A 21,339-nucleotide genomic window follows, 5' to 3' on the forward strand; every position below is an offset into this window, starting at 1 on the left:
TCAGACTTGACCTTTGGTTCAAAAAAGTGCTAAATAACCAACCCTCACCCTATGATCCAGACTTAAAGGACCTGGCCTTGAAATAGGCTTAGACCTGGATTTGAAAGAGATTCTGGACTTGACTTGGACAAGACTTGACTTAAACATTTGAGTTATACTAAATCTATTTAAAACTAAATACAAATTACATTTTAATATTTAGCAGTAAAACAGGAACAAAATTAGAGGAAGGGTAAAGTTAATTTAGTTGTGTGAAAAATATACAAATAAAATGTGCTGTTCATATGAGCAGAAAAACAAGTTACCGTGCTTCCCGCCTCTTAAACATCTTTTATCCTGCCTCAGTAGATGACTTTAACACGTAAATTAGCTGGTTGATTCATCAAATCTAATCAAATGAAAATGGGGTATCTGAAACAAATTGATATTGAAAACTTCAAGTCATGGCGAGGGAAGAAAGTTATTGGTCCGTTCATGCGATTTAATTGTATAATTGGCACAAATGGCTCAGGTAAGTTCACTTTTTTACTGTCAACCTAACTGAGCTAATGTTATTGTTAGCTGTCAATGCTACTAGCTTAGTTGAAAGCTTATTAAGCTAGCTAAAGCAGAGATTTGCTCGGTTATATTTTTGCATATCACTCATTTTTAGTAGATATAAATAACTGAATAATGTTGGAGTTAAGTAAAACCATAGAGAATCATTCTTTTTTTTGTAAAAAAAAAAAAATGTAAAGGGTTAACAGTTGTTAAAAATGTGAGAACGTTATAACACCGCTCCTTAAATGTAGCTAGGTTAGCTGACTGTTAGCTACATTAAACATTAAAGGCAACGGCTAAGACCCATTGCTTTGGCATTAATCAAAACTGCTGAATCAAAAGATTTATTCAGAGTGATGCTGAACATGTAAAACAACACTAGGCAAGTCCAATGTGATGGACGCCCTGAGCTTTGCCATGGGCGAGCGGGCTGCCTGTCTCCGAGTGAAGCACCTCAGGGACCTGATACACGGAGCCCACATCGGGCAGCCGGTTTTAGACACGGCCCGGGTCTCGATGCGGTACTGCGACGACGAAGACCAGGAGACCGTCTTCTGCCGGAGCATCATAGGTCGGTTTAATGACTTCAGATTTTCTGTTTTAACTCCAAACAGCGCAATAAACTTTGCTTTTATTTCTAATTCGACTTGGAATTTGAAAAAAATATCTTAAACAGTTGTCCCTAGTAGTATCAAGTAGAAACGAGTAATGTTACAGTAGTTTTTTATTAGTTACCTTAGCTGCAGTAATAGCTAACGCATTCTTGTTTTTTTTAGGTGACTCCTCTGAGTATCGCATCAATGGTCAGCATGTCACTCTGGCCAAATACATAGCGGAGCTGGAGAAGATTGGCATTGTGACTAAGGCTCGCAACTGTCTGGTGTTCCAGGTAAACACTGCTATAAACAGTAGTGAAGAGACACACATAAAAAACATGCTGTAATGTAGAATATTTGTGGAGATACTAAGATCAGATATATATACTGCATATCCATTGTATTGTATATTTATTTATTTATTTCTGCTGAGACAATTTTCCTGCTCTGGAGATAGGGAGTAAAATTAGCATTAAAAATGGATGGTAGATTTACTTAATTCCCCACACAAAAAACAATGGTAATCTATTGAGTGGCTGGTACACTTTGAGCATTCACTAGCCCTTGGCTGGTGGGAAAAAAAAATTATTTGCACCCTTTGTGGAGACTAAATAAATGTGAAGTTCTATGACTCAATAGGTACAGTAATACAAAAAAGAACTGATTTGGGCACTAAAATATACAGTGCATTGTAGAGCGATACCAGGCATGATAGAAGACAGCACAACACATAAGATACTGTACATTGGAATAGATACATAGCATTCTTTCTGTTTGAAATCTTTTATTATTTATAAGTTTATTTTTAAGAAGCTGCAATGATTAATCGATTAGTTCCTGGTTTCTTTACTCCTCTATAAAAGTAAGCTGAATATCTTTGGGTTGTGTATAAAACAAGAAATGAGACATTTGAGGACATCATCTTGGGCTTTGGGAAACAATGATGACCTTTTCCCCAATTTTCTGACATTTTATAGACCAACAACTGATCACTTATAGAACAACTGATCACTTAATCCAAAAAATATTTGATAGATTAATCATCATTAGTTGCAGCCCTATTCTGTAACAGAGTTATGTAGGGACTTACTTTAAAAACTGCATCACACCAATGAGCCTATACAAAGGCTGTTAGTAATAATGCCTTACACACAAGTCTGTTACTTCTTATGCTCCTCACCAGGGGGCAGTGGAGTCCATAGCTTTAAAGGACCCAAAGGAGAGGACCAAGATGTTCGAGAGCATCAGTCAGTCGAGAGAGTATGCTGCAGAATATGATAAGAAGAAAGAGGCCCTGCTGAAGGCCAAAGACGACACACAGTTTCACTTCAACAAGAAGAAATCTGCTACTGTCGAGAGAAAACAGGTGTCCCAGGAAAAAATGGAGGTAAAGTAAAACAAAAAGAGAAATATAATCTTTCTTTCAGGGTTGTTTACCCCAGTTCCCAAAGTCACCACACACTTGCAGTTATTTCATCTGCCGGCTACAATCATAACCACCCATAGACAAATCAAAGGTCGTCCTGAGAGCAGGTGGCTCTTATTAATTTTTCAACCTCAAGTACACAATGCTACTACAGTACCATCAGTAATGCTGTTTCCCAAAGCAGGGTCTCTAACTTGCTTCCTGAAAACATAAAAGCAACAACAAAAAAGGCATTCACAAAAATCAAAACTTCTCCCTGAGTTACCAGGGATGTGATTTTTCCGGATTAATCCGGAATTCTGGATTTTTCAGCCTGAAAATCTGATGTGGGATGTGCATTACTCTGGCCCAAACTTAACTTCCGTCAGACTTCCGCAAGCAATCCATAACAAGTAAATAACCTTAGCTGCCAGTCGAAGAAAAGAAACGTTACTTGGTTACTACAAACTGAAATGTGTTAAGTTCACACTACCAGACCAGTTTTTGAACAAAAATTTGAGACAAGAATGTTTTTCTACTGACCTGTCTGATTTACCACAGTGTTTCCCACCGATCATCGACACTAAAGTTAGACGAATTTGTGCAGCGGTGTTCATGATACTAACCATTCAATACACAGATTTGTCCAGTGTGTTTTTGAGAGAGAGAGGGGGAGTGAGTGAGAGGAGGTGCTGAACGAATATGTGCTGTGTGCAGCTCTGCAATCAAATACAAGTTTGCCCATCTTAAATAGTAAAAAAAAAACGTAAATCAGCGCTGATAATGTGGTGGGCCGCCACAAATAAATGAATGTATGGGAACACTGTGCTGGATATCACTCACCGTATTAGCCAGTAAACATAAACCCAGTGATAAACAAACAGAATGGAAGTTGACTTCGGGCCGAGTGCATCACCTTTTACTAGAGGGATACACTGACTGACAGGTGTAAAGGTGAATATATACTAGGTTTTTGACCATACAGAAAGGCAAAAGTTTCTACAGCCATTTACATACTAATGTGGGTTAAAAAATATCATAGACGGTTAAGACATGACCATTGTATTAGTTAAATTTTCTCCCTCTAATTGGGCTTTATGCTGGCATTCATTCTGGGGTGCACCCCTTGCTGTCTCTGTTGATGTAGGTGTAAGAGAAAACAAGAAATATATTATACACCCAGGAACAGCATCATGGACTGCCAAAGTTTCTATTGAGCTTTCTTGTCCATCGATTGACTGCCCTCCCCACACCTCCCACTTTTCCAGGCCCAGAGGTACCAAGCGCTGGTGGATGACCTTCACCAAAACCGCCTGCATCTGAGCCTGGCTGAGCTGTACTACAATGAGAAGGGCATCAATGCCCTCAGCGACACACTGAGGGAGAAACAACAGGCTGCAGCTACAGAGAACAGTAAACTGGTGAATGCGGAACAAACGGTCAAAACCTACAAGAAGGAAAATGGACGCCTCACCAGAGAGCAGCAGCACATAGAGAAGGAGATCCGGTGTGTATGTGTGTGTGTGGATTTAATATTTATGGGCAGTTTAATGAAATAGGATATATAATATTTGCTTTTCATATCTGGGAATAATCTGTCAGCAGAATTACAAAATTGTATCTGTGGGAAAAAAGAATAGTATGTTAGAAAATACAATAAACTATAGTTAAGTAGGGCTGGGCAGTAAAACAATAATAATAATAACTGCAATGTAATTTTCCTCCATAACAATATAACAAATGTTCCATAAATGTTTTAGTTAATTAATTTAAATCACAAATGAATTAGCACTTAATTTAATAATTTCTATTGAGATATTTACTATGTTGAGGAAAAGAGACTGAAAAAAGACTTTACTTAATTTCACTGTTAAAAAAAGATTTCTGTCATAATTGAATGTTTTGCCTCAGATTGGCCATTTAAATGTATTGCAATTGGTAATAAGGACTGATTAAGCTATTTTCTGTCTTTTTGGCAAGTGCAGTACTACAAACTACATATTTCATTGGATTGGTTGGCACAGAACAAGCTGAATTAATGTCATAAGGACAATGGTGGGAGCGACACTTCCTTTATTTTATTTATAGCCTATCCCAGCCATGAATCATGTTAAATAAAGACTACAGTCTGTTTTCCAAATATAAACAATATACAGTACAGTAAACAAATATTATTAAACCAAACACAAATTTCATCGGCAAGAAAACAAGCGTTTTATTGCTTATGTTTGTTTTGTCAGGCCCGATAAACTGCAAACACTTTGACTGTGATTATTCCATTACAAGAAACATTAAAGTTTCACAAAGACATACCTTTGCTACCACGGACATAAAGCAGCTGTAGGCTAGATGTAGGTTATAGATAGGACAGCTTTAACATGCTGCCTGCTCTCCGGAAGGCAATCAGTTTTTCGGCGGATGATCACTTTTCACCCGTCGCTTCCTCCAGCGCATGTTCTGAATGTGATTGTGCATGAAGTGGACGGGCTTGTTCACAGACAGGTCCACTGTCAATGAGAGAGAGAGAGAGGAGCGAGTAATGGATACCATGCTAATTGACATAAAAGAAAATCGTGGCGCTGACGTTCCGCATGCGAGTATAGGCTTAGTTGTCAAGGGAACACTCTCAGAATGTTGCGGTTTGTTGGAGAATGGCGCACATTGGTCCGACTTTCTACGACTAGACCCGACTTGACTGGACATGTCAAACTCTAAAGACTTCATCCAACTGACACCGACTGACGGCGCACACTGATCCAACAGTCTGTGTTGGTTGGAGTCGGTCGGTGTTTGTTGGGGCAGTGTGCAAGCACCTTAAGATAATAGCATCTTTTTAGATCCCATAGAACTGGCATATAATATAAATACATAGGTGGTCTGTGCCAGCAAGCCTGCCATTAAAGCTAGGGTAGGTAAAAACTAGGTAATGTTGGAGAAACTAGCAAAAGGCAATTCAATTCAGTCCAATTAACTCAGCTAGATTTTGAAAATATCCAACTGAAGCCACTCCCAGAAAACACATTTTTATGTGTGACGAGTGTGCAGGTAGGTAGGTAGGTAGGTAGGTAGGCACGTGGCCAGTTATGTCATTTGGACCATATGAAATGATTGGATGTGTGCGTATTGCAGTGCTGCCACAGATACTGGATCTTTTCATTTTTGTGTCAGAACATTTGAGAATCGATTGCTGTTGGGATGTAAAGAGAATTTCAATAAATATAACAAAAAGTGCATCTGAAGTAAATTGCCTACCCTAGCTTTAACTAGAATTAATCTAGGCCTCCTCTCACTCTGTCACTCAGTGCACAGGAGCATATCCTGTCCCAGTGTCGGTCCCAGTACATCAAAGCCAAGGTAAACACATCTCACCACATGAAGAAGGCTGAGGAGGTCCGTGGTGCTCTGAGGAAGAGTCACAAGCTGATGGATATCAAAGAGCAGGAGCTGGCAGAGGGACGGCAGGAGATCACAGAACTGGAGAAGACCTGGAGGAACTATGAGAAGCAGACGCAGGAGAGGGGAACCTCCCGGGTGAGAGACATCGAGCTGGATGAGGATCAGGTGAGTTTGTGTCAAACAACGCCACCTCCATCCCGTTCAGTCAAACCAACAGTTAGGTAACATGATGTAAGATATAACTTCTGGGAGGTTGGAGGCTATGTGTTTTGTGCAGCACATATTCTAAACATAATAAACCAACTGGACTGTATATGAGGTTCTACCATACGTTACACACTGTGTACAGTACATCAAATTGAATGTGTAAGGAAAAAGTAATCCATAAAGTGGATTTATTTAAAAAGCAGGAGTCAGTCACACATGTACATGAGGCTTACAAATGTGAGTAAAATGAATGTCTTAATTAGGGCTGCAGCTAACGATGATTTTAGTATTCGAAGCTTGTATAGATTATTAAGGTGATAGATATTTATTGGGCTTTCGGAAATTCACAGTGTGTCATACAGCAAACATCAGACCAACAACCAGACAGCTGCTTTACAAACACAAACATCACCTGAGTGCTATACAGGTTATACTAAAGGCCATGCACACTACCGATGGCCGTGCCATTCACACTACATAACTTGCTGTCTTGTGACGGGAGTCTTGAAGATGTGGCGTTCACACTACGTGACTTATCGGTGACAGGGGGTCACACACTACACGAGCTGACAGTGGCACCCACCCAGCGCTGGTCTCCAAACCATGTTTTGTCAAGAAAACACACATGAAATGTGAAACGTGTTTGTTATTATAAAGATAGCGATTCATAAGATAACACAAAGAAAATGGGTGAAAGGATGGATTAGCACACGCAGGTAGTAGGGATTGTCTGAGCTACAGAGAGAGCTGGAGGTGAGTTAAAAGGTGCAGTTCCCCGACACCCAGTTAACTCATGACTGTGAGGTTACAACTCACAGCCCAAAAAGGAGAACAACACACGCCCACTGTACATTTTCAGCTGAGGATTGCGGCTTACTTTGGCTTCAACTCAACAATCAATCATGATTTCAGTTAAATGCTACAGTTGCTTTACTGTTACCTGGTCTGTGGTCAGCTGGCAGAACACCGGAGCTTTCTGATCAGATGCCGTCGTTATCTTGAACAAAAACTATTTACTTTAAAACTTTAATTTAATCCAACACAACCACACATGCTTATCTTGCAAGTGAATACGTATTTAGATTTGGCAAAATTTTACAAATGACTGACGAGCCACGGATCACACAACAATAAAAGTCGATGTCAGTCCTAATTTTGGTTCCTAATTGTCATTAAGTGCCAAAAAAGTGACATTGTCATGAAACCATTGATGTGTTTTTGTATGAATTTCTGCTACAGCTAGAGCAATACAAAGAGCTGAAGGAGCTGGCCCGAAAGCGGGGTGCTGTCCTCTGCCAGCAGGCAGAGAAACTACACTGGGAGGTGAAAGCGGACTATGAGAAGATGGTATTCGACAAGCGCAGAAAGAAGGAAGTGGAGGTATTTTCAGTGGCACCTTTTAGCTGTCACTACACATATGAAAAGCTTTTGAAAGACACATTTTCAAACTACTGTATCTGTAATACACCCTTAAACCTGCAATTACTTATTTTTGTGGCTGACTTGGGAGCAGCAGAAACAATTTGTGGACACATCATTGACAACTTGTTAACAAACAGTTGCTTATTTACACATTCAGCAGCTACAGAGATGAGTCGTGTGTTTGTTTTTGGTCTCTACCAACTCCTAATGAAAATGTCTGGCTCTTCAGCAGCTAAACACTTCACTATGTTCACCAGCTAGTTGCTAACTTTGTGTCCACAGTTGGGTTTTAGAGGTTTCCCGCTGAAATCAGCTGCCTACTATAGCTGAAATAAACGCTGAGAGTAATGAGTGAATCGAAACACTCGAGTCGTGGGCTGGACGGCTAAATAGTCTGCTGATAATCATCACTACAAGCGACCTCTTTCAGTTTGTATCTCCATTAATTATACCTCTCTGGATCATCTGTTGTAGGTTGCCATCAGAAACAATCAGACTCAGCTGGAAGATTTGAACAGCAGAGAAGAGAAGTTAGAGGAGTACACCAAGACCTGCAAGTATGGCACACTTTATAGCTGTTTGTCCCTGACTATCAGGGAGCTCTTGATTGAATTGTTTATTTAGCACTGACAAATGATGTACTTATAAATCAGGGTTTAACATCACAGGAGAAAACTGAACATACTTTATTAGTTACTGTATATTTCAGGTCATCTCTCGAAGAGTACCGTCAGCAGGAGGAGAGCCTCAGTGCAGAGCTGCAGCGGGGCCGCCAGCGCTGTGAGGAGGTGAACCTGGAGCTGGGCCAGGTGCTGGAGGAGCTGGGGAATGCCCGTCTGGACAGCCAGGAGAGTAGAAACCAGCTGCAGCGCAAAGAACTGCTAGAGAGGCTCCGCAGACTCTACCCTGACACTGTGGTAAAAGACAGACAGGCATAATGAGTAATGATAACTGTAAGAATGAAGTGAGTACCCAAGTCCAGTGAGACAGGAAGGAGACTTTCTTTTTCTTCTTCGTCCCAGTATGGTCGTCTGTCTGACTTGTGTAGCCCCATCCATAAGAAGTACCAGCTGGCTGTCACCAAGGTGCTTGGCCACTTCATGAATGCCATCATAGTGGCCACAGAGAAGGTGGCCCGCGACTGCATCTTTTTCATCAAGGAAGAGCGTTCCGGACGTGAGACCTTCCTGCCCATTGACAACTTGGATGTGAGTTGAAACTAAAGCAATGGTTATGGATTGTTAAAAACAGAAAACGGAAGAGAATGTGAAGTTGTCAGTGTTTTTCAGCATGTAGAATTATTTCTCTGCACACACAGATGCATATGTTGTGTAAAGGTTAACCATCACTACTGTGTGCCCAGGTGAGTCCTCTGAATGAGCGCCTGAGGGAGATACCTGGTGCCAAGATGGTGATCGATGTTGTACAGATTAACGCTGCTGCAGGTGCTGCCCAGCTGAGGAAAATGGTGCAGTTTGTGTGTGGTAACGCCTTGGTGTGTGAGACCATCAAAGAAGCAAGGAGTTTGGCCTTTGATGGGCAGCAGCGCATTAAGGTAAACTTGGCCCTCGGCCACAGACATTGGTATCAGTACAACAAAAGCACATTACTTTTTTAGGGCTGCTTCAGTAGTTACACCTGAATATAAATTGAAATGACAAAATTGATTACCCCAGCCACAAACAGCTTCCCAAAGCAGCAGTAGGGAATTCTTTTAAAAATACCATATTGGCTTATTAGCTGTCACGATATCATGACAGTAGAACATGAGTTAGATAAGCTGTGAAACATATCAGGTTCCTAGTGCTCCTCCTCGTGCTCCTAATACCATTTGCAAGAATTCAGGAATAGTCTCTAAGCAATAAATGACTACTTGTGAACACACAGAACGCCTGTGTAAACATGTCCCAGCTCCACACGGAGCTTTGGGCTCATATTCGATGCCATGACATGATGACACTGGCGGGGGGACAGTGGTATACCAGCTTCTCGGTATTTACAAACTGTTCTTTAGTTGCTTTTTTTATGTCTTATTATGACTAAGTAGATTTTAAATTGCGTGAATTAGTTTTATTTTTATATATTTGTATGAGCACTTTTGAGGAAGCCTGAGAAGTAATTATTTCATTGCCAACTACAGCTTCACTGTAATTTTTGTGCACTTGATCTTGTACTACATTTTCAAATTATAAAGAGTAGGCATTGTAAAGAGGGGAAAGTGTCTCATACAGCTTCCTAAAATGTTTTTATCATTCAGGGAAAACTCAGTGATTAAAATCATTTTGTATGTTTGGGGTAAAAATCCAAATTTTAAGGAAGAATGTCGCCTAAAAGAGGAAATACTATATATCTTGAGGGCCAAACAGACCCAACTAATATTACAACCTACAGGCTTTTATACTGACACGTTGCCCTTCACTAGCAGACATGTAATCACATGTGTTTTCTGTAGACGGTATCTCTGGATGGGACGATGTTTGCAAAGTCAGGTATGATCTCTGGAGGCTCCAGTTCCCTGCGGACCAAAGCTCGTTGCTGGGATGAGAAGGACATGATGCAGCTGATGGAACGCAAGGACCAGCTGACAGCAGAGTTGCGTGTGAGTCAACACGAAATTTCAAATAAAGTATCACTCATTTTGTGAATTTCCTGCCCTCTCTACACATTTTCATCATGATTTCGACTGGTCCATGCTTGTAAAATGTCCACGTCTTCAAACCTATTACGGATTTTTCTTTTCTCACTCAGTTTTAGTTTAACTAACGTCATGCATCTCCCAACAGAGCACCGTGGTTGAATTTTTGCATTATGTAAAGCAATGAGTTGTTATCAGCTAAAGTATTTCACGTGTCACCTGCTCTGCTATGCTCCGTGTGTATGCACACACATGCATAGACACACACACTGAGCTCGCACCGTGGCCCATCCAACCCCCAAAGCAGTCAACCTGGGGAAACACTGCGTTGCTATAGGGCTGGACAATAAAACAATAATTATCGCAATATTTCTTTTTCAATAACAATATAATAAATATTCAATAAATGTTTGATTTTATTCACTTGAATCATACACTTAATTTTTTAATAAGATGTTTATTTTGTTGAGGAAAAAGGACTGAAAAAAGCTTTTACTTAATTTTACTCATGCATATTTGTTGACAAAGATTTTATCATAAATGTTTTGTATGTTCTACCTCAGATTTGTGAAGTGATCTACTGTTTGGCTTCAAGTGTTGAATATCAAGGAAGAGTTTAAACCACAATTAACCATCAGGTTTCTTCAACTTTAACTCAGGAACAAAAATCAGCCTTTAAACTCGAAAGAAATAACGATTTGATACTTATTGTGATAATTATCGATATCGAAAGATATGAAACTTTTTATCGTGATAACATTTTTGGCCATATCGTCCAGCCCTACGTTGCTATTGTCCTCTTGGGCTCCAAGAGGCTGTTTAAAGTTAATAATATTAAATTACTATTTCTTATTTCCCTGCGATGGACTGGCGACCTGTCCAGGGTGTACCCCGCCTTTCGCCCAATGTCAGCTGGGATAGGCTCCAGCCCCCCGCGACCCTGTACGCAGGATAAGCGGTTGACGATGGATGGATGGATATTTCTTATTTCAGGGGCTAGTTGGGATTTTGGAATAATGCATAATTGTTTCTAAAAATGAGGTGTTCATTTTTAATAAATGCATGATGTTTCCTAAGTCAGTTAAAATGAATAAATAATGGTGATCTCAATTATGACCAAAATAATTGTAATTGTGATTTTTGCCATAATCGAGCAGCCCTACCACACATGTTTGTGTTTTTAACATACATTATGTCTTGTCATATACCTACTGGTTATGTATTGCAGTTGAATAAATTTGTCAATGCCAAGACAAACAATTGGGCTGAAATGATTTTTTATGATTGCATAAATTAATCACAATTAACTTTCACTCTGTGTTTTGGTCCTGTGACAGGATTTAATGAAGCTGAGGCGGAAGGAGTCAGAACTGAAACAGATCATTGCTCAGGCTCAGGGTGCTCAGACCCGCCTCAAATACTCCAAAACTGAGCTGGAAAACCTTCGGAAGAAAAACCTTCTTAAATGCCAAGCGGTAGGGCCACAGAACTTTCTCAAATATAATATCACAATTGAAACAGTTTTCTTTGACATGGCTCTACTGCAGGGGTTTTCAAAGTGTGAGAATGCAGGCCTCCCGTCAGACAAAGCTTGGGAAGATGCAGCCCCTCACCCATCTTAGTTTACTTGCTTAGTTTTGCTCAATTCCTGGATACCATAATTATGTTATTTGATCCCATAAACATTCAAAATTTGAGGCAAGATAGCCTAATATTGCTGTTTGACATTACGCCACAGTACACCAAACACATTAAAAAAAGTTTGGTCCTTAGGCATGTATTAGTTTATGACTCTGATAAAGTGGGAAAAACAGTTCCCCAAATCTACTGTATCTCTGAATGCTTTCTTTAACCAGATCAGGCTATTCTGTGAGATCTCCTTTCGATAACTAATGTAATACTGTTTCACTTCCATTCACTGAGCTTCCTCTGAAACAGTTTGGAGCCCCCCTGGGGAGGCCTGCCTCACACTTAGAAAACCTCTTCTCTACTGTGTTTGTTTGTGTAAATCAGAGTTCCTGTGTCACTGTCATTTGAACCCCAAAGCATATTAGATGTACATATTGTGTCATGGTGACACAGGATCGGTGACGAATTGAGTTCACAGTTTCTCAGTACTTACTCTGTCTTGTCATGTCTTGACGATTGTCTTCAGGATATTTCTCGTATGGAGAGTGAATTAGCAAACCTGGACTCTCAGATCCAGATGCAGCAGGAAAGTGTGGAGGCAAAGGATGCAGAGATGAGAAAGATCAGAGAGCAGATTGACCAGGTAATGTTCCAGTATGCTGGCTTTGAAGCCTGTTGTAACCCTCATGCTGAGGTTACCAATGAATTCATGTTTTCTGCTTTTGCTGGACTTCCATTACTATTAGTAATTGAGAACTGAGTAAAACCGGGTTGGTGCATCTTCATCATCTTTAGTGCCATATTGCATGTCATAATAAGGTGACGTCACTACATTTCCAGGGGTTTTGGGCCAGAACCACTGGCATACAACAGAGTGGCAGCCATGGCTAATGGGTTTAAAAGGGGCAAAAGTATTTCACTGGCATCTGCTAAAGCCGCCAGTAGACAAACTTAATTACCAAATCTTCTATTGCTCATTGTCTAATCTAGCTGATCACATGCACTTGACAGTGTAGATGTTCTGTGTATTTAGATGGAGAACTTGGTATTTTTTGACTTCTGTGCTGAGATCGGTGTGGACAGCATCAAAGAGTATGAGCAGGAGCACCTGAAACAGCAGACAGAGCTTGACAAGAAGCGGTACGACAACCACACACAAGTTTCTTTAGTGATATAAGTGATAAACATTTACTATGAATAAGAAGGAGAATAGCTTCTCAATATTTTACATTTTATGTATGTAAACGGGTTTTTTTATAATCACAGTTTGACTATTCAACAAATGTCTCAAACAGTTACTAAAATAAAAAGAGACAAAGATTCGCTTTTGTTAAGTTGTGAAACAATCTGAGAAGTTGGAGTTATGATTCAAACTGTTAAGGTGTCCAAAGCAGTTTTTTATTTTATAAAATGTGTTGTTTTCTTTTCCTTTTATTGGGTCTCAGAGAATCTTTATATTATATGAAGTGTTTTAATATAATATAATATAACATTTTGCTATAATGTAATTAAAACAAACATAAATTAGCAAAAATGTAAGGTTCTTACTTTGCTTCTTATATTAACAGACTTGAATTGGTCGTTTATCTTAGCTCAGGTTCAGAATATTGTAGAGTCGTGTCTAATTGCATGATTTGTGTTTGTACTACACTGGTGGTATTTGTGTGCATGTTAAGTACTCAGGCGTTTTACAACATGATAACATTTATATGTCTCTCCTTTCAGGCTGGAGTTTGAGAGTCAGTGCGCTCGCTTGAATGCACAGCTGGAGTACGAACAAAACCAACTGGAGCAGCAGAAGAAGAAGCTCCACAAAATGGAGGAAACCATCGTCAACGAGGAGAGACTCATAGTCGAGCAGAGGAAGGTAGTCATCTCAGGCATTTATTATTACCTACTCCTGAAATATTGATTTCTTCCAAATATGACTGTACAGACTGTACTGTGGCTATTTCTGGACACATCGTGGCTGATGTGAAATTAAATCTTGTAGCAGTTGCAGACTTTTTCAGCCTAATATTTCCATTCCCTCTCAGGATGAGGAGAAGTTGCTGTCAGCAGTAGAAGAGGGTCAGAACAAACAGCTGGAGCTGAAGAACCAGCTGCTGTCTAAGAAGAGCCAGGTGGCTGCTGCCAAAGCTGAGCTAGACCAGAAAACCCAGAGCCTCCAAGCAATCAACAAGTAACGCTACCACTAAAACTCCAATGCGATCGCCACTTACTGTGCTTATTATTATTGCTGCTACTGTTGTATTACAACTGTTACAGACGGCCGCCCCTGTACAAACTGCTAGAAATGATTTGTTGTAAGCTTTTCTGATCCATGGTTGTTTTCATCTGTAGCTTTTGTAGTATCACTAGTTAAACAGAACTCTGTTGTCAATTATGATCTGTTATAAGATTATGGGAATCTTGAGGTCACAATTAAACAGCATTTCTTGCCTTCAAGATTGTGATGCATTTCTAGTTTAAAGGTTCAGTGTGTAAGATTTAGTGGCATCTAGTGGTGAGGGTTTTGAATTGCAACCATTTGTCCAGTCTACCACTGCCCCTAACCTTTCAAATAGCGGACACAGCACAAATGGTGTTTCTTCTGAGACAGCAGAGAGTGGCCAGTCACGAAATGAGGTTTGTTTGGGTAGATATATTAAGAAATTTTATTTACTTAATTATTCAGTAAAACCATATCTTATTGTGACTTGGCCACTGACAGATAACATGGAAAATGTAAGCCAAGACTGTGTCACTGTTTCTGCACCACAGTCCATCATAAACCACACATTAGATAAAGTTTATACTAGGGCTGTCGCGATAACCGCAACATTAAAATACTGCGCTATTGGTCAAGCCTACCGCGGAGGATGGCAAGGACCGCAACAACTGCAATTTTCATACTTCAGGGCGTGTTAAATTAATAAATACTAGTACTTCAAAAGTTCCACTGTTCAAGGATGGATCGCCATGGGATGCCAGATTATGGTGCTTTGATAGCGGCAAAAAATATAAATAAATACTTCGATAGCAGTGCTGAAATAGATCTCAGTCATGACAGCAACAGTTACTCACATAATCACTTCCTCTTTAGTGGTTTTTCCTACAAAATAAAAGTGCGAGAAGCTTGTTTACTGCAATGCTGTATTTGGAGTAGAACTGAGCTTTTACTTTGAAAGATTCTGAACGACATTAAAAGAGTCTGTAGCCTGCCTGACACACCTCTGAAAGAGCCGTCAGGAAACGTGATTCCCCTCAATGTCCCCTGCCTGGAGATACTGGGGAATTGCAAAAACGTTGATGGATGCGGATCAAACACCGAAACACAAACAATGCAGCACATGCTGTGATCTGAGGAACATTCGCTGTAGAATCTGTTTGTTGAAGAGAGAAAAAAAAATGTTGTCCAGGGCTAGGATCAAACACTCAACCCTTGGGTTAGGAGTCCTGCACCTTATTGACTGAGATAACCAAACAACATGTTGATAGAAGTCAATATTATGGCTTATATTCTCATCCACCATCTAATGGTTGAAAATATTGCCCCGATGCAATACTTTTTTTGCCGACCCCTGCTGTAGATTATTACTAATTCTTCTTCTTCTAATGTACCTATTCAACTGTTCCTGTACCTATTCATCGCTGTTTGTCCTTTTTCAGCTGCTGTAGAAACATGGCGACGTCCATGGAAGGGGGGACCCGCGGTTATGTAGATAAAATTGGCTCATTCTAAGATACTAAAAACATAATGGTTTATTATGTAAAGTATTTACACACCACTGAAAGCATAGTTATGGATCTTATATTGTATTTCTGTCGATAGATCCTCAGAAATATTACACACTGAACCTTTAAACAGGATAGTGGAGTGTTTTTTTCTGGTATCCTAAGAACTAACAAATCATCAAAATATTTAGTTTTCTAAGGATGATACAAATCCAACAAGAAGAACAAATGCCAAATTTTGTATTGGCACTTTCTCTTTCTGTCAGAGAGTTGGTGAAGCTTCAGCGGGAAGTGATGTCTGCAGAGACGGCCTTGGAGCAGAAACGTATGGCCAGACACAACTTACTGCTGGCCTGCAAGATCCACAGTCTGCCCATCACTCTGCTGTCAGGGAACCTGAGTGAAATCAGTGAGGTGCAGGTAGGACAGAGAGAAGTCTCTTTTCACAGTTGGCTGTTCTTTGTCTCTTCTGAATTACCATTTCAACAGCAGTCCTGCACAATATTGGAAAAGTACTGGATATTAATTTGCGCTTAAATTATCATATTTTGAAAAAAAGAAGAATGTAATAAAATATGCTGCACTTCTCACATCAGAATGAAGACTGAGAAACCCTGCTGAATTTTGAGAAATAAAAGAAGTAACGAAACAACTTGAAGCACTTGTGGTGTCGTCTGATTCTTCCCGTTTGTGCAGCTGGACACAGAATCTGAAAGCACTTCAGCCACCATGGACATCTACGAGAGAGAGGCACAACTTGTCATCGACTACTCTAGCCTGGATGCAGATATCGGGTGAGACATCAAGCCTCATCATTGTCCTCATTTTCACTTAGTGATGATGTTTATCCATATGACCAGAAATATATCACAAAACATTTGTACAGTTCAACATTCATTTTAATTGTGTGGTTGTACAGAGTCTGCAGGCAGAGGAGGAGGTGGAGGCCTCCTTAGAAGGCTGAAGGAGTCAGTGTCCTCTGTGGAGGGAGTGTTGCGTCGCACCACTGCCCCCAATCTGAAAGCTCTGGAGAAGATGAGGGAGGTGAAGGACAAGTTACAGGGAGTGACAGAAGGTATTTTGTAGTTCAATGTATCTTATCAAGTTTCTTATTTCAAAATTAATGTTGTGCCAATCAAAATCACTTAGTTTATGTATTTAACATTTGATTTACAAGATTTCTGTGCATTTTCTATAAGTAATTAGTGTGTAAGAGTTGTGGTTAACTTCTTCCTCAGTGGTCAGCTGTTGAAATTTACATTACGCTGACGCTTTTATCCAAAGTAACTTGCTATTATTATGTATATCATAGGGGTTAAGTGTCCAAAGGCGTGTGTCTTATCCACTGTGTCATCGCCACCCCCATTCTTCAGTGTTTTATTCCCACATAGGATTTCTACCTGTAGTTAAATGTTGTAATAATACAGAGTTCTAATATCATAACTAAAGTACCTGGACTGCTCATTCAACTTTGTTGTTGTTGTGTCCCTCGCTCAGCTTTTGATGCCAGCACCAGAGCAGCCAGAAAATGCAGTCAAGAGTTCGAGCAAGTCAAAGCCCAGCGCTACCACCTCTTCAGCCAGTGCTTCGAACATGTGTCTGTCATAATCGATCAGATCTATAAAAGAATGTGCAGGAACAGCAGCGCACAGGTGAAGCAACAACGGCTCAGCCACAGAAACACACTCACAAGTTTCATTTGAGTGTTTTTTTTCTTCCCTCCACCACAGTTTAAAGTAGGTCTGGGCAACAATTAAAATTTCTAATCGCATAGTTAGCAAAATTAAATAATGAATTCTAAAGTAGTGTATTGTGCACTTTTAATTTAAATGTACCCGCTATATACCCCAAAGTGCAATAACGTGGTTTGCAAACACTTTAAGCAAATAAGGTGCTTTGTACCAGCTGTATTCCCTTTACACAGTAGCAATAAAATAATTCTTGTAAATCTCAGCTTAAACATTAATGTAATAAAATCAAATATAAAACCAAAGCTGTTTTCCACTGCCAGGGAATTTACCTTTTATAGTTTGTTAAAACAAGTTAAGAGTCCAGAGCCACGATTATAACATCATAACAGGCACCTTCTGAGCAACAGGTTAACACATAAATCTAAAAAGTTTTCTTGTTTTTTTTTCTGAACAGGTGTTAGCAGCAAAATCTTTCTTTTATCAGAGAGCAGCATAAACATGTTCGGTAGCAAGTGTCCCTGTTAGAGGGAGGTGAAGGGTGGCGGTTGTGCTCGCCTCACGCACACGCCCGCCCGCTGCCGAAGTTTGTGTTGAACTTTTTGTACGCGACACAGAGTACAAATCATTGGAAGAGAGACTGATCCTTGCTGTTTGTGAGTTTCCAGAATCTCTTACTGTTTACTAAATAGGACATCAACAGGAGGGAATTCGCATGGCAGAGCATCCCTGCAAAACTAGATGAAGGCCTATCAGGTAAAGTTATGTAGCCTACAAAGTTAAGTTAAATAGGCTACAGCTGTGAAGCGCACAGAATCCGTTGCCATGGCTACTATCCACAGAGCATCCGCCGTTTACTTGCGGAGCGCTGCATCTGATCACGCATGCAGTGTGTAGCTATCCACTTCGCTATGGCATTTGATCGCTTGTCTTGCTTTTGTTTATCTACTTCTCCCACACGCTGCTTCTAACGTAGTCAGCCAAAGCCTCCGTCCGCTGCTTGTTTGGGTGGCTGATTTGCAGGCTAATAACATCCCATTCCCTCCTGTGACCCATGGTTTGACTGTATGTGTATTCAGAGCCAGTGACGGACTTTCACAATAATAATAATAAAAACTGCGTTAACGTGCAAGAAAATATTTGTTGGCGTTAATTAATTATTACGCCCAGCCCTATTTAGAAGTAATGGAAGCTTTACTTGACAGACTTTATTTGGTTTGTGTGCACTTCAAGGGTTATCTACTCTACGATGAACTATTTAAAGTTGGTGTAAATATGTACAATTAACTAACACTAACACACGTAGTAATGATCTGGATGGCAGTTCTTAAGATGGGCAATTACATTTGTAGTGTTGAAGGCATGCGATTTGGCTCCTCCTTGCATGACCAACACTCAGCAATCATTACAAATAGCAACTTTGCCATTCGTTTCAGAACACACCACGGACGTGCGTCCTCTTTTCCACCTGTCCTATCAGCAGATTTCAGAACGATTCTGAAATTTAAATTTTAAAGCCTTTAGTTAACTGATACCGATGAAGTGCAGATGTTATTGTGCATTCCTACACACTGTGGTTCCCCCATGAAGGTCACTAATGCCCCCTTTGCATTAAACGACAAGATCTAGTAAATGAAATTAAAATAAATATGCTATATTTGCTCCAGGCCATTCTGAGTGCAGAGAATCCAGACGAGCCCTACCTCGGCGGCATCAACTACAACTGCGTGGCGCCGGGAAAACGCTTCATGTCCATGGACAATCTGTCTGGTGGAGAGAAGGCCATCGCTGCCTTGGCTCTGGTGTTTGCCATCCACAGGTATCACTAGGTTCACAATCAAACCCTGTAGATTACATTTGATGTATCAGATAGATCAGAAGAGATCAAACTGGAAAATAAGATAAACGAATCACTCAAGATAATTAAAATTGCACATGTATATGATAGCACCAGATAACGGGCAGAAGAAACGCATGATGATGAGCACTGATTAATGAAAGATTTGACACAACATCATCCTGTTTCCCCAAATCATTTAACAAAGTCAGTGTTTGCTGGACAGTTAAAATAATTAATCCACACAGCTATGAAAACAAAACCCCAAAACAAAAAAGGAATTGCAGTCATAGCACAGCTGTTGACACCATAAAATATCTTTCAGAATCTACAGTTTCTTTATGGGGTAAAAAAAATAGTTGGCTGGGGGTCCTTATCTTATAATAACTGAGAAAAATCACGAATGGACTAATAAAGTAAAGGCTATGTAATTTGGAGAGCCTATTGATCGTCTCGTCTTTGACATCATCAGCTTTACATGAAGAACTCTCTCATCTAAAGAGACACTTGACTCACATCCTTCACCCCTGCTAAATACTTACTTGTCTACTTATTTTGACTGATACTTCTTTCTTTCAGAAACACTAGTCGTACATTATCTAATACTTACAGCCTTTCTTTTAATGGAGCTGTAGCTGTAACATTTGACCCACTGCTGGTTAATTGCGTCTGTGCTGTATGGTACACTGGTGTTTGTTGTCATTTCTCTCAGCTTCCGCCCTGCTCCCTTCTTCATCTTGGACGAGGTGGATGCCGCCTTGGACAACACTAACATTGGCAAGGTAAGATTCCAGCAGCATGCAGCTTTTACACTTAATATTTACATTAGTACTAAAACAGTTAGTTTAGGTAGTCAGCAGAAAATGATTCACCAACAAGTTAATTATCAAAAATGCAGATGTGCTTTGAGTTCATGCTCTCCAATGTGAGGTTTTGCTGCTTTGTCTGCTTTATATCTTTGAGTTTTGGAATGTTTGTTGGACATAGCAAAACATTTCAAGGCATCGCCTTGAGTAAAGGGAAATTGTGTCTGTAATTATTCTAAAAATTAACAGATCACAGATTAACTGATAATGAAGATCACAGTTAGTTGCAGCCCTTATCTATTAAATGGTGCACCATCTACTTTGGCACGGTTATATCTTGCTGGATTTCCAGTAACATAGTTTGTGATTAAAACGACGCCTCAGTACCTGCATACAGAAGAATGGAAAGACTCTTTTTATGAGATAAGATCAACTGTATTTAGCTTGCAGTGAATTTTGTGTGGACACAGCACTAACAACATAAAAAAAACAACTAGTGTAATTATTCTGTTTTGTGCACTATTGTCCGTTTATCTCATTTTTATGGATTATATTTGTGCATGCGTGCGTGTTTGGTTTGTATCCAGGTGACCAGTTTCATCAGAGAGGAGTCCAGGGAGAACATGCAGATCATTGTCATCTCCCTGAAGGAGGAGTTTTTCTCTAAGGCCGACGCTTTGCTGGGAGTCTACTCAGATGTAACAAACTTTCATAACATGTCATTAGAAGAGCTCTTAATTTCTATGATCTCGTCACATTGCAGTCACTGAAGTATTCTGTTCTTCACAGTTTGATGAATGCATGTTCAGCCGCATTCTGACCCTGGACCTTCGACCCTACCCTCTGATTGATGAGGACAATGGAAAACAGGCGGACAAGGAGAAGACTCATGGACTCATGTAGCCTGGTATCGCCTGCATGAAGCCTTTGCATCTGTGTCTCATGCATTTTTGTTCATTGGCCATATGAGTGTTTTCATCTTTTGACCAGGCATACAGGCAATTTAGTTGTTTTAAACACCGAATGATTCTTAGCTTTGTTCAAGTTTAAGCTGTTTTACTAAAAAGGTATTTACTAAAAAAGGTTTTTGTAATTCATGAGAGTAGGTCAACTTTCCTCGTGTTAGCATTTGACTGGATCTACTTACATTTGAAAATTCTTGCAAATTTGCAAGACCCACAAAGACAGTATTATACACAACGACGCTACTCCTACGAAATACGACAATCAGTTGGTTAGATGCAATATACAACAGCATTAAAAGAGACATTTCACGTTCTTAAATGTTGTTTCATGTTCCATAGTGATAAATGTTGGTATATTACTCTTATTTTTTATTCTTATTATTCTACTATTTCATTTTACTTGAAGTGTTTTATAGTTTTTGTATTCCAGTTGTGCTTTTAAGCATGACATTTGTCCTGTTCATTAAATCTGCAGAGTTAAAGTTGTGTCTCCATA

General features: G+C 39.8%; 1 protein-coding gene across 1 annotated transcript; it reads left to right on the forward strand.

The window, feature by feature from the left end:
• Positions 1-152: 152 nt before the first annotated feature.
• Positions 153-21,325, forward strand: smc1b (structural maintenance of chromosomes 1B). The gene is given in 26 exon segments (XM_038705501.1): positions 153-511; positions 923-1,111; positions 1,317-1,429; positions 2,320-2,523; positions 3,810-4,048; positions 5,844-6,102; positions 7,384-7,524; positions 8,041-8,123; positions 8,276-8,483; positions 8,589-8,774; positions 8,930-9,121; positions 10,019-10,165; positions 11,539-11,676; positions 12,357-12,473; positions 12,864-12,970; positions 13,556-13,697; positions 13,867-14,012; positions 15,814-15,967; positions 16,244-16,341; positions 16,469-16,503; positions 16,506-16,622; positions 17,045-17,199; positions 18,903-19,054; positions 19,785-19,854; positions 20,466-20,576; positions 20,668-21,325. Coding segments are annotated over 26 exon segments (3,732 nt in total). The 5' UTR covers positions 153-396; the 3' UTR covers positions 20,782-21,325.
• The last annotated feature ends 14 nt before the right edge of the window (positions 21,326-21,339 follow it).

This window comes from Micropterus salmoides, unplaced genomic scaffold (genome assembly GCF_014851395.1).
Source record: "Micropterus salmoides isolate LMB-PRFRI ecotype aquatic unplaced genomic scaffold, ASM1485139v1 Ms_hic_scaffold_8, whole genome shotgun sequence".
Taxonomy (NCBI): domain Eukaryota; kingdom Metazoa; phylum Chordata; class Actinopteri; order Centrarchiformes; family Centrarchidae; genus Micropterus; species Micropterus salmoides.